Source organism: Pelophylax lessonae (assembly GCF_965119305.1).
Source record: "Pelophylax lessonae genome assembly, chromosome: 10".
Classification (NCBI taxonomy): domain Eukaryota; kingdom Metazoa; phylum Chordata; class Amphibia; order Anura; family Ranidae; genus Pelophylax; species Pelophylax lessonae.
The window spans coordinates 45,544,223-45,558,508 of NC_138777.1; the positions used below are offsets into that span (position 1 = coordinate 45,544,223).

The window sequence follows — 14,286 nt, forward strand, 5'->3', positions numbered from 1 at the left end:
CCCTTGTATAAACAGCTATATTCCAGGGGATATATGCGGTCCTTTATATCTCCAAAAAAATCAAATTGGGCCAAACATGGTGAAGTACGTCCCATAAATTTATTTAAAAAAAGTAAGAGTAACACTCACATTGCTTTGCGTCTTGTTTCTAGCATAACAAACATTCCTTTGCCGATACGTCACTTCCGGTTTGGCTATCCTACGCGTTACGCTGCGTACCCACGCAGCTTCTTCCAGGGATCCCCACCCTAGGCCACGCCACACTTATGTTTCACCCTGACTGGGCTTATTCATAGAAGTTTCCTCTACAAATAAGCCTTATCAGGGTGAAATGCGTCAAGAGGCATGGCCTAGGGTGGGAACTGTGTCAGAAGCCAGCTACATAGAATAAATCCAATGGTGTGACTTTTTAATGTGTGCGAGTTGTTTTTTTACTTTGCAGTTAATAAGTTGCTCTGTACACTGGTGCGCAGTCATGTTGGAACAGGAAGAGGCCATCCCCAAACTGTTCCCACAAAGATGGGAGCATGATATTGTCCAAAATGTCTTGGTATGCTGACGCCTTAAGTGTTCCCTTTTACTGGAACTAAGAGGCCAAGTCAGACGTGCTTGTAGTTCAGCCTATGTGACAACCATGACCAGATACAGCGTAGGAGTGAGCATAGCCACAAAAGGACAAAAAGTGTGGTGTTCACACTTTCACCACGTGAATTTTTTTTTTAAAAAACTGAAAGTAACAAAAGCATCTGCCTCATCTCAAAGCTTGCAATATATTTGATTTTTTGGGGGGGTTTAGATATATTTTAAAGCTAATTCACTTACTGCTTGATAAAGTGTTTGTAAAGCTTGAAACTTAAAAAAAAAAAAAAAACACCAAACATGTTATACTTGCCTTCCCCCGTGCAAAGTTTTTTTGCACAGAGTAGCCTGGATCCTTCTCTTCTCCGGTCCCCTGCTGGCGCTTCTGGCTCCTGCTTTCGCTGCTCTCAGCCAAGCCTGTCAGAGCCAGGAGAAGAGCTGCTGCAGATTTGCACAGCGCTTTATCGGGATCAGGTGAGTATTTAGGTGGGTCTGGGGGGGGGGGGGCTACTTTTAAAAGGTTTTTTTTATCCTAATGCGAAGAATGCATTAAAGTGATTTGTAAAATCTTTTTTTTTTTAATAACAAACCTGTTCTACTTGCGTGCTCTGTAAAGTAGTTTTGCACAGAGTGACCCGGATCCTCCTCTTCTCGGGTCCCTCATCTGTGCTCCTGGCTCCTCCCTCCTGTTTAGTGCCCCCACAGCAAGCAGATTGATAGAGGGGGCACCCGAGACCAGCACCCAAGCCCAGTCACAGCTCTGTGTGTCCATTCAGACACTGAGCCGCGTCCCCACCCCTCTCTCTTCTGATTGGCTGGCTGGCTGACTGACTGTCATGCCAATCATGCCACCCTGGTGTCTTAGCTAATGAGGAGGGGAGTCCTGGGTAGCTGAGACACTCCTGCAACATCAGTGGATAAAGGTCAGGTAAGTATGAGGGGGGCTGCTGCACACAGAAGGCTTTTTTTATATCTTGTAGCAAAGAACCTTCTTCCTTTACAAATCCTTTTAAGGTAAAAAAAAAAAAAAAAAACTTTAGAACCACTTTAAGAGTGTGTAAATACTTTTGAATGCCTATAGCCAAGCCAAAGATTTAATTTAATAGAAAAAAAAAAAAAAAATGACATGAGCCTATAAACAAAACATTAGCAATAACTGCTAAAACATGTAAAAGCAGGTGAGTTTGAATGGACTTGTTTTAGTATCGGAGATACCGTATTTTCCGGCGTATAAGACGACCCCCCTATTACATGATCTACCGTTAATATTTATACTTAGGTTACCTTGGAGATATTATACTCGGCATATAAGACGACCTCCCATTTTTGGGGGATTTTTTTGAGGTTCAAAAGTAGTCTTATACGCCAGAAAATACAGTACTAATAGATGGTCTGTATGAGAAAAGGGCTGCATGTGCCCCTCCAAAATCATGTCTTTTTCATTTGTATTCTACGTTATTAGAAATTACACAATCAGTCAAAACCAGAATCTGATTATCTATGCTCTTCCTTTTTTTTTTTTCCAGACGTCATTATCGCATTGGTAGCCTGTGGATGTATCCTCTTTCTGCTTGTTGTCCTTCTGCTCACAGTTCTTTTCCGTCAGAAATCACAAACGATCGGCTACCAACACGTTTCAGATGTTGGGGAGGAACACAGCTGATGGACAGGCAGTGCTCTGCTCTAGTTCCTGTGGCCTTGCCGCCTCTCAATCCTGATCATCCAGTGACCATGAGAGGCTAACTGAGGGATTCTTTTAAACAGGATTTTAATATTTATATGATTTTAAAATTCTGGATCAACAAAATACGTCGATTTTTTTACGTTCCAAGATTGAAAATGGGAACAAAACAATGCAATGTATAACATGGACATAAGATGTCTGCAAATTATTGTATCAGGCTAAGTGAAATGTTCAGGATGATTTGACTGCCTTGCTTGTCCCTGTGTAGAGTACATTGTGGGTTGATTGTAGTCTTCAGGCTGCTATTTTGAGGAGATTATTCTGTCTGTTTTCTTATTTTTCTCTGTGTGGACTACAGAAGAGGAAAGTACAGGTACAGTGCATCTGCAAGCAACACAGACATAATCACTAGTTAATGAACACATTTGACTTAGTGTCTGTGTGATTGCACTCCTTTACAAAACTTAGAAAAGGGAATATGGTGATGCGGTAATAGTAATGTCGTAGATTTGGCTTTTATTGCAAATAGAGTTGGAATCCGATGAGCTGCTTTAGATCACAGCTGCAATTTCTTAGTCGTCTTCCCTGTTGTCACCCTTGACCTCAGAGATGATCCTGCTTGCCTAATGGGAAAGAACTTTAAGGGTTTCCAAAAGCCTGGTCCTTGCTACTCCATGTTCTCTGGCCCCAGGATTGACTTTTGAGATCACCTCCCAATGAATATTTACTTGTTTTGTTGCGGTTTCGAAGAGATAAACTTGCCCAAGAGTCTTCAGCATCCAAAACACTTTAGGTGTGTCAGATGCTTAGTCCCCTTCTGTGCTCCATGGTTCCTTCCTTTTGCCAGCGATTAAGTCATTACTGCATTCCCATACTAATTTAAAGGTCGGCAGATGAAACCGCAGCAGATTTATGTCTTAGAGATAGCAGAGTTCAGCGGTGCTAGCAACAGGATAGTTAAGTATTGTTTTTTTTTTTACGGGAAGTACTTTTATTTGGCTTTTTTAAAATGGTGACAGTCTCTTAAATGGTGTATCAAGGAACGTAAACTGGAAATGATTTTCTAGAAATCTTCCATAACAACACACTGGTTAAATCCCCATTATATGATATTGTGGCATTTGTCGTAAACCTGTGTTGGGGGTTAGGAAAAAGCAAGAAGGGGTGTGGTAGAGTGTTAGCCTTAGGTGTTGATCCCTCTTAAGTGAAAGGTGTCATGGAAGAGTTCTAGAAAAGCAATGAGGGTTAGGTCTAATTTGATGATTCTCTTTCGCCAGTTTAATTATTTCTGATATGTAGCAAACCATGCAGTGGATCTATCTAGTGGTAAAGAATGAAGGGTGTTGTTTCTTCCATAGTAGTTGTATACACCAGCTATATATCTATTCCAGGCAGCACTGCTACTTTTTACTCATATCTTGTATTTTTAATTTGATTTTAAATGTCTCCTGATTTTGTGTATGTGTTTTTAGCTGATTTAGACTTGCACCCCTTTTTGTTTTTTGTTATCACGTTGTCAGATTCTTGAACCTTATTTAGGTACTGTTGACATTGTATTCATGTGTTATGTTCGTTTGTATGCTCTTTCTAGTTGAAAATTGCTTTCTTTGCTTTAATGTGTTTTTGTCACCTAGAGTGATGGAAGGCAGTTAATATGTGAACAGACTGTGTTTCAGTTTGTTTTTCAGTTGCAGTAATATTACATTGCCTGGAGGCAGTTTTATGGCAGTAGCCTGTGTTTTGGTTCACCTGTGTCTTTGTGGTGCATTGGTGACTGGTACACTTTAAAGTGTTAAGCTGGCCATAAATGGTTCAAATCTTGGCCGGTTCATCAGGGACTGGCCAACATGGGATCCATGTATTGGCAGGGTGATTGTACCCAAGTAAATCCATCGATCAACTTGAGTACAACCGGCCTGTCATATTTTTAGCATACAACTATTGCCACCAGCTAACAATAATTACTATGTTCTCCCAGCATGGATGGCCGCCCATCGGCAGAACACATGGCCTACCTTAGTCTGCCCAAAACTGATTATTTTAGTAATGGATATGTGATGATGAGCTGAATCATACTCTGTTGTCTTGATTATTTTAGCAGCTAGATTCAAGTGATAGTACTGGTTTTCTTCTTTGCTGGAATTTGATCTTTACCACAACTATAAGGGTATGTGCACACAGCTGTATCTGGCCACAAAGTGCAAATTCTGGCATTTTCTCTATCAGGGAGCCCACAAATGCTGCATAAAGTTGAACTATAGAAGTCAATGGCTGTAGGCAGTTACACAAATACTTGCGTAAACATATGCCTGTGTATGAGCATACAACTGAAATGCTAGTACGGATGCAAGTGGGTGCGTATAGCTGCACACAGCCATTGATTTTTATAGCCTGGTGTACTTAGGCCCCTATGGACTCCCTGCTGAGGAAATGCACCAGAATGTGTGCTATATGGTCCGATATGGCCATGTGCAAGTACCCTATTTTAGTTACTCAGGGGAACACATACACTTTCCTGTTTCAGAGGGTACCAGTACACTTCCATAGGTCTACCAAGTGGGACACAATCTGCAGTAACCATTACTTCTGTGTCATTTTAAAACTGTTGGCTTATTTTGCACACAATCTTTTAACAATGTTTCTGTTTTGTTTTTAATCCTTGTGAAATTACCAAAATTGAATGTGACATTTAGAAAAATAAAGCGGAAGGTGATAATTGAATATGCTTGGCTGTTTTGTAATATTATCTTATTATTGTATGTCCCCTTTCACACAGGCAGACTGATTGGTCTGCCAGTCAGTTTTTTTAGGTGGACCTGCTTGGACCATCCATTGCCCTTAATGGAGGGGTGGGTGTTAATGGACTTGTGCCTGTTGCCACCGGCCGACATCAGATCCAATCCTGTCCGATAAAAACAGACAGATGGGGATGGCTATCAGGTGTAAATGGACAGGCGGTCCATTTACATCCAGCTGCCCATAAAGGACCACAGGCTGTGTCTGTATCCGCTCTGCATAAGTGGAGCGGACACTAACAAACCATCTGCCTGCTCCGTGAGGATCAGTGGAAAGATTCTCTGCTGAGATGGGGGCATCTGCCCCATGTGAATGAGGCCTAAACGAGTAGAACTGGAGATGTATCCCAATTTTGTTCCCTTTCTAAATACTATTTACAAGGTCTACTTATACAAGGCGTGACAATTAAATTCTCTGAATGACTGCTGCAGTGTAGCATTACGGTGGTCACACAGTCATTCACATTCAAATGTGTTCTAATTTGCAGTCACCAAGATCACAGACCAGTTCACTCAGTTTTTGCAGAGTAGTAGAAGAACTAACAAGTGTGTTGCACTGTTGGCAGAAAATGAGTGACAGAAATCTGGAGCGACAGACTAACATTGAATTTGTGTAAAAATTGGCAAAAGTGGGAGTGAAATTTTAGCTCTGTTAAAACAGGCCTATGGTGAACATTCCATGAAGGAATTGAGTGCTTTTGAATACCATTATGCAGTGTCAGAAGGGGTGGTAAGAGGTCTCCCTGATGATGCAAGAAGTGGGCGGCCAGGAAACGCATGTTTGTTACTTGGAAATTCTGAAAAGGTTTCAAAAATTTGTTCAGAGGAAAAGACTGGAACTCTGGCCTGACAAGTGGATTCTCCACCACGACAATGTTCCTGTACATGATTCGTTAAGTGTTCGAGTTTCGGGCCCAAAAATCCATTCCAAAACTTGACCTTTTTCACTTATTTCCCTGACTTGGCACCCTGCAACTTTTTGACAGCCCCCCCCAGTCTAACCCTTTTTCTACCCAACATGCCTGAGATTGTTATTGTTCCATCTCTTCTGGTTACTGAGCTTTGCTGACTCTGGGATTGTTTCTGGGGCAAGTTTACCACTGGGGGGTTACCTTCTCTATCCTGGTCTGGAGCATCAGGTTGATCCTCCAATATTCTTGCGCATGTGGTCATATTAGCATCCCACCTCATCCATTCAGATTCAGGTATTAGGCAGTCCTTAGCCCTTTTAGTGGTTTGTTTTGGGTTTTTTTAAGCTGTGTTTCCAAATCACTAAGTTTGACTGCTATTGGAAGTCTCAAATGGGTTTAAATTCCTTTCTCCCCAGAAGACAAGAAAGTAATTTGATTTTTTTTTTTTTTTTACTTGCCATAAAATCAATTTTACCACATGACTGGAGCATGATGGGTAGGAGAGAGGTTGGGGGTTCCAGGCTTCCATGTAGGCAACAGTACAGTCTAACAATTCCTAGGGTCCTCAAGACTTCCGGAAATAAGGTAAATCTAAAGGCCATCTCTTTTTTTCATTTTTGATAGCGTGAAAGGTAAACTGCTGTCTTTTGTTTTTTTTGGCATGGTGGCTCATTGGGAAGATTTCCTTTTACTTCCTGTAGGCACAACAGGAGGAAATCTCTACAAAGGGAAGGGAAAATCCCCCTATTAGTTGTCAACAGAAAAAGTTTTCCCATTGGAGAATTTCCCTATTCCTGTTCTGGTGACAACTTGAAAATTAGAATTTTCCTCCCTTTCAATTTTAGTTTAAATGGTTACCAGGACCCTTAGTGTAAATTTGCATGGGGGGGGGGGGGGGGAGGGCAACCGAGCAGGCTCAGCCCTGCCCTGCCCCCGCTCTCTCCATATTAGCTCACTGGTTGTGATTGGCAGTAGGGGGTAGTTATTAGGGAGGAAGAGACCCCAGCAGAGTAGCTAATCTCGTGCACATCGCTCTGAATAGAATTTGTGCAAAAACTGGCACTTGTGTATTATAATAGTAATATACAGAAAAAGAACAAAAAAACATTGTGACGTGAAAAGCAGCAACTCAACCATGAGATGTTCGACACAGTGTGATGGTAAATTACAGAGCTGCGCTACCAAAGTAAATAAGTGTATCAAGTGCACAAATACTAGACACTCCAAAAATATTTAGAATAATGCAACATTAACAAACCCTAAGAGTCGGTTCACACTGGGGCGGCACAACTCTGTACTACTTCGGGGGCGACTTGTGCATTCCCATGCACCACGACTTCAGAGCAACTTGCATGGACTTCACATAATGGAAGTCTATGCAAGTCGCTCCGAGTTCGCCCCGAAGTAGTACAGGACCCTTTTTCTAAGTCGGAGCGACTTGTGTCGCTCCTATTAGAACGGGTCCCGTAGCAGTCAATGGAGCGCGACTTGTCAGGCTGACAAGTCAAGCTAGTGTGAATAGAGACTAAAAGTCCACGTGAAAGATCGAGAATTCTTTTTATTAAAAGTTCATAAACGTAATGAATATCCATCACTGATGATAAATTCTCGTGCAACCCCCACCGCAGATAGAAAGAGTGCACGCTTACCTGCTGTAATGGACCTTCTATCTCTAGAAAGATCTAAAGGGCTCAGAACACGATCATTCTGTGATAGATCCTTAAAAAAAAAAAAAATAGTTCCAGGCACTTTCCACAGGGGGCGTGGAATTAATGGTGAGCCTCTGCCAAACATCCTCTCATTGGAATATAGATAGAATCAGAATACACAAAAAGCATAAAACTCTTTTAGGTGATGTATTAAAATTTTAAAATCTCACTTACATTGTAAAGGTGTCCTGGAAAACGAAACATGTAGGGCGGAGCTCCGTGCTGACATCATTGTGTCTGAGTAATACCGGAAGTGTGAGTGTTTGTATAATGCCGGCGAAGGATTTTTACTGTTTAGCGCTTTTGCTACCTTCACAATGTCAGTGAGATTTTAACATTTTAATCACCTAAAAGGGTTTTATGCTAATGGCGGATTTTGTTTACATCTATATTCCACTGAAAGGATGTCTGGCATGGTGTATCATCACAAATTCCTCACCCCCCGTGGAAAGCGCCTAGAACCATTTTTTAAGGTTCTATAACAGGATGATCCTCTTCTGAGCCCTTTAGACCTTTCTAGAGATATGTCACATAGAAAAAGTGCACACTTTCTTATTATATCAGAAGTGGCAGTTGCACGAGGATTAAAGCGGAGTTCTGCCCCCCTTAAAACAAATTTAAAAAAAGTTTTCTAGATCCAACCGTTTATTTTTTTTCTTTATTACTTCAGCTGACACTTGTGGATCAAGATTCAATTGTGTATTGTCTCACGGCTTACTAGAGTTTTCTGAATAGGTTACCCTTGATGTACAGGGGGTAAAAAAAAAGAATCACCCCCCCCCCTCCCTATTAAAATAATCACATTTTGTTGCTTTGCAGCCTGAAATGAAGACACACAGTTTTTGTTTTATCCAGCTGTATTTACTAGTGCACCTTATAGCATCCAAATGAAAGATCTAACTTCAAAATAACAGAAAAAAAAGAAAATTCAAGAACAGAACCGCCTTTTGTCAGTATTTTGTTGAACCGTCTTTAGTCTGTTGGGATATGTGAATACTAACTTTGCAATATTTGCCCACTCTTCTTTACAGGACTGCTCAAGTTCAGTTAAATTTGATGGTGACGGTTCGTGGACTGCAGTCTTCAAGTCATTCCACAGATTTTCAATGGGGTTTAAGTCTAGGCTTTGACCAGGCCATGCAATGACATTCACCTTTTTCTCCTTCAACCACTGTGTGGTAATTTTTACTGTGTGCTTTGGGTATATATGTCATGTTGGAAAGTAAACTTTCTTCCCATTACAACTTTCTGGCAGAGGGCAGCAGATTTTCCCTCAAGAATTTGATGGTATTTTGCCCCATCCATTTTTCTGCTATCCTGACAAGTGCTCCAGTCCCTGCTGCAGAGAAACACCCACATCTTTACTGTAGGAATGGCGTTATTTGGATTTTTGCCAGACCTATTGTTTGGTGTTGAGGCCAAATAATTAAATTTATAGTCTCATCTGACCATAACACCTTTTTCCATGTGAAACAAAAACAAGTGCAGCGCTAATATGCAAATGACATCATAAATTACAAAATAATAATAAAATGGGATGTGCTCATAAAACAAATTAGAAGGTGAAAAATGAATGTCCAATCCTCTATAGTAGTCTGTGAACCAATGTGAAGAATAAACTGTGATATATATAGGTGTCAATGCACACACCAAAAATGTATAAACAAGAAGTTCAAAAGATACAGTGAATTCACCTCCAGTGACTAATGCAGTAGGTGACAGTTCTCCTCCATCAGCATTTATATATGCTCACCAGATATCCTGATAACATAGGCCTTGGTTACAAACCCATCAGGAACTGGAAAACCCCTCTGTGGTGCAGGAACGTTCTCTCAATCATGGAGTAGTTGATGTACTAAATAAATGCTCATCAAATGGAGCCAAAAAAGCTGTTTGGAAATACAAGTCATTTTTATCTGGCTTAGACTTGAAATTGATCCCGGTTTGTAGATGGACACTTGAAGATGTCTGGATTGTGGATCACATGACAAAGACAGGCTTGTATTCCTGGGACTTTCTTTCCATCAGCACTCTGCTCTGTCTGTGCTATGTAGGAGGTGTATGTTAGAAGCTGTTGGCAAAGTCGTACTTCATTTTCTTCCTTTTGTTCAAAAGGAATTCGGGCATTTTTCCTGTTTGGCTCCTATAGACTTCAATGGGGTTCACCGATCGGGTTAGAACATTTCCCCTGTTTGGGAGTTCTGCTGCGAACCGAACAGCGGGTTGTTTGGCCCATCCCTTTTTGTCACTTGCACACAATGACTGCTCTGTCATAAATTCCTGAAACTGCTTCAGAGTTGCTTTAGGCCTCTTAGTAGCCTCTCAGACCGGTTTCCTCCTGGCTCCTTCATCCAGTTTAGAGCAACGGGGAGGGTCTGTGTTTTACCAAATATTTTCCACTTCTTAATAAGACTTCACTGTGCTTCTAGGCATTGATAAAGCATTTGAATATTTTTTTTCTATCAATCTCCTGATTTGTGCTTGTCCACAAGTTTATCAAGGATATCTTTTGATTGCTTGCTTCAGTTGCACTACCTGGGACTGAAATGCTCCAGGAAAGCCTATTTCTTGCTGAGCGAATTAAAATGACTATAGCTCAACTCAGTTGAAAGTCAAATTTGCTTTGTGGTTGTGATGGTGATTAGCTACACCTGAATGAGTTTACAAGTCATTTTAGGAGGGGGTTTGATTTTGTATTTTTTTTCTGACATGTTGGTGTAAATATAGCTGCATAAAACGGTCTTCATTTCAGGCTACAAAGCAACAAAATGTGATTTTATTAAAAAGGAGGAGGTGGTTGATTCTTTCCTATACCCACTGTACATCTTCAGAACCTTACCTGGCCCCTGCAACAGTGGGACAAGACCTGTAACTTTTCCTTCAGGCACTGAATCCTGCTCTGATGCTCCTCATGGCGCAAGGCGTGTAGTAAGGTGCAGGGTTCCCTGTGCTTCCCATTGACTTGCATTGGCAGCCATTTTTGTGTAGCCCTATGGAGCCACACAGGCTGCATGACCTTTCACATTCTATCCAGGCTGATGTCCTATTCTGAGACTTTCACTTTCCTGCTGCACAGATTGCCTCTGGAGACTTCTCAGAGAGGTGGTAAAGTACTGGGGTCTCTGTAGGCATATAGTTGTGCACTCTGCTATCTGCGTATATTTAATGGGGACTTCACATACCTTGTGATCGGCGGTGGGGATCGCGCTCAACGGTCTTAAAGAGACAGTACAGCTCTTTTCTTTTGAACTGATTATGGAGTCCCAGGCAGTGGTTTCACCCTCAGACCCCCTTAGTGCGACTATCGGACCTTTCGGATTGCAGACGCTGGCCACGATTTCAGCAGCACTGGAAAGCCTGGCGATCAAGGTCTATTTTGTGATGAAAAAGGTTAATAGCCGAAAACAGCCGCTGCCCTCACCGTCAACAAAAAGGGGTTGAGCAGTGGTTGGCCTTGGGCACTATCAAGGGGCGAGTGTCAGCCATAGCTATTTACTTCCAATGTCCGTTGGCTGCTAATGCCTTGATTCGCACTTTTATTCAGGGGGTGCGTCATCTGGCTCCCCCGAGGAAACCCCCGTTGCCTCCGTGGGATCTCAATCTGGTTTTGTCTGTTCTTCAAAAGCCTCCTTGTGAGAACATTAGAGAGATTTCTCTGTTTTCTTTATCCCAGAAGGTTGCCTTTCTGGTGGCATTTACTTCTGCCTGCAGAGTGTCTGAATTGGCAGCGCTGTCCTGTTCGCCTTATTTGATGGTACCCCTACCTAATCCGTTTTTTTTTTTCCCCTAAGGTGGTGTCTGATTTACATCTAGATGAAGACATTGTGTTGCCTTCACTCTGTCCTAAGCCTAAGCATCCCCAGGAAATTGCTTTGCACTGTCTGGATGTGATTCGGGCAATCAGAGTTTACCTGATGGTCACTGAGTCTTTTAGGAAATCAGCTGCTCTTTTTGTCCTTATTGAGGGATCCCGTAAAGGTTTGGCTGCGTCTGCTGCGACTATATCCAGATGGATTAGGCAAACGGTTGTTCAGGCTTATTAATTGAAGCATCAGGTTCCTCCTTTCCCTGTGAAGGCGCATTCTACTAGAGCGCTGAGTGCCTCTTGGGCTTTTTGCCATCAGGCCTCAGTAGTGCAAGTTTGTGAGGCGGCAACTTGGTCATCTGTGCACACATTTACAAAATTCTACAAGGGAGATTTGTTGGCATCTTTGGATGCATCCTTTGGCCGCAAGGTTTTGCAGGCTGCTGTTTAAAGAGACTCGTTTGTTTCTCTTTAGGAGGTTTTTCTTTCATGGGTGAGCGCCTGTTCCTGGTTGAGCTTCATGTTACGCAGTTGGCTATGTTTAGCCTTTGGAGTTTACGTTACCTATCTGGTTTTGCGTTCTTCTCTCCCCTCCTGCCTACACTGCTTTGGGATGTCCCAATGGTCTAAGAAGCATAAGAGCTGCGTCTGTCGATGGACGATAGAGAAAATTGGATTTTTGTAAGAACTTACTGTAAAATCCTTTTCTCTGAAGTCCATTGACAGACGCAGCACCTGCCCCTCTGATATGGGGATGGTTTGGGTTTTCTTATCACTGCTTGCAATGAAACTGGTATGCTGGAGCAGGGTGTGTGGGGTTATGCCTATAGGGACAGCCTCTGTAGGTGTGGCAAACTGTTTTTTTTTCCTGCCTAGTACTACTCCTGTAGGGGGCAGCATAACCCAATGGTCTAAGAAGCATAAGAGCTGTGTCTGTCAATGGACTTCGGAGAAAAGGATTTTACGGTAAGTTCTTACAAAAATCCAGTTTTTGCTGACAGTAACATCATAACATTTACCTTTTTAAATCTGGTGGTGTAGTTGCACTATGCCTTTTAGCTAATGCAATTGCATCTGCCATTTTTACTGAGAATGCAAGAAGCATGTCTTGGTTTCCCAGGCACCTGTTCAGAGACACGGTCAGGAACTAAGACATCACCTTTGTAGAGGTTTATTTTTTGCTAATGCCCTCTCATTTTGCATCCATTTAAGGAGTATCGCATGGGGATTCCCTTAGCAATGGTGGAAACAAGGCACAGAGTAGAGGGAAAAAAAAAGTCCTAATAGCACTTGTGGAAGCACACATCAAAACACTGTACAAGGTCCTATGTTGATACGGCTCCCTTGACTGATTCTAGCTACACTTCTCTGGCTGGCAACCTCCCAGTTGATGTCAAAGGGCCACTCCAGGCTCTAAAAAGATCCCAACCATGTTGTCAGGATCCTCCCAACTACTTGACTGACAGCTGTCTCTGGCTCTCAGCATGCAGCTTGCTATACGGTCAGCCGCAGGTGTCTTTTAGACAGTTTCCATTTGGGAAGGGGTGCCAGGCACGGTTGCCCCCTCTCGTCGCTCCTGTTCGCTATGGCAATTGAGCTGCTGGCTGCATGCATTAAGGCTAATGACCGAATAGTGGGGTTCAGATATGGCATTTTACAGGAGAAGATCCTACTCTATGCGGATGACATGCTCCTGCTACTAGGGGACATGGACACCTCCCTAAAAAACCGTCCTGTCCATTATTACGGATTGTGGGCATTTCTCTGGGCTCAAAAGTAACTGGTCAAAATCTGCCCTCCTTGCATTGGATCAAGGTATACACCCCCCAAGTGGTAACCTTTTGTCCGGTACCTGGAGTAGCATCCTTCAAATACCTGGGATTAGTAATATCTCCATTGCAGTTAGAATTTTGCCATTTAAACATCCTTCCGTTACTGGTGGAATTTAGAGATAAGGTCAAGATATGGAGAAAAAAATGTGGCTCGCTGTTGCTGGAAGAGAAAATTTGATCAAAATTATCTTAATGCCACAATTATTATACCACCTTCACAACTCCCGGTAGAGATTCCAATGAAAATATTTTGAGTTCTTAATTCTATTTTTAGGACCCTGCTATAGAAGGGAGGTGCAGCCAGGATAAAATTTGAGCAGCTGCAGAAGTCCAAGGATGTGGGGGGGTTGGCTCTCCTGAACCCGTAGCTATATTATATATTAGGGGTACTCAATTAAAATTCATAGAGTTTTGGTTGGTAACATGTTCTTTCTGCAAAGGTCCGAATCAAATTTTTCTGCTATGACTCAGGTCTTTCACGTCCCAGCCCCCTTTAAATGAATGTCCTCAGCCCCCCTTTTCCTATCACAGCCCCTCTTACATCACAACCCCCTTTTCACATTAGAGCCCCCAACATTAGCAACGTGCTTAGATCACAGCGCCCATTGCAATCAAAACCCCCCACATCACAAACCCTTCATATCACAGCCCCCTTCTCATATCATAGCCCCCAATATCACAGCCTCCTTTCACATTATAGCCCCCCCATATCAAAGCTCCCCCTTTACATCACATCCAACACATAACAGCTCCCCCTTCTTACCTTACTCTATATCACAGCCCTTCAGTATTATAGTCCCCTTCCTCTCACAGCCACTCATATCACAGCTCACCCCTCATAGTCTGTCCCCCCCCATAGTCCGTCCTCCCCATTTCTAAGCTTCCCCCTCTCACATCACAGCCACAGATATCACATCACAGCCCCCCCTTAATAATCTTCTCCCTACCTTAACTCAGTGTTGTGGGTGGCG

General features: G+C 42.5%; 1 protein-coding gene across 2 annotated transcripts in view; it reads left to right on the forward strand.

Annotated features, from left to right (window-relative positions):
• The window catches only part of ACP2 (acid phosphatase 2, lysosomal), a 272,414-nt gene that overhangs the window by 40,118 nt on the left and 218,010 nt on the right, over positions 1-14,286 (forward strand). Inside the window, exon 11 of one of the 2 annotated variants that reach the window (XR_014225851.1) lies at positions 2,106-2,608. Coding sequence is in view for 1 of the 2 variants with exons in the window: in XM_082271131.1 (XP_082127257.1) it covers positions 2,106-2,242 (137 nt within the window). In the remaining variant the exon portion in view is untranslated. Of the gene's footprint in view, positions 1-2,105; positions 2,704-14,286 lie in introns of those variants that run through there. The other variant, XM_082271131.1, reaches the window with a different exon arrangement.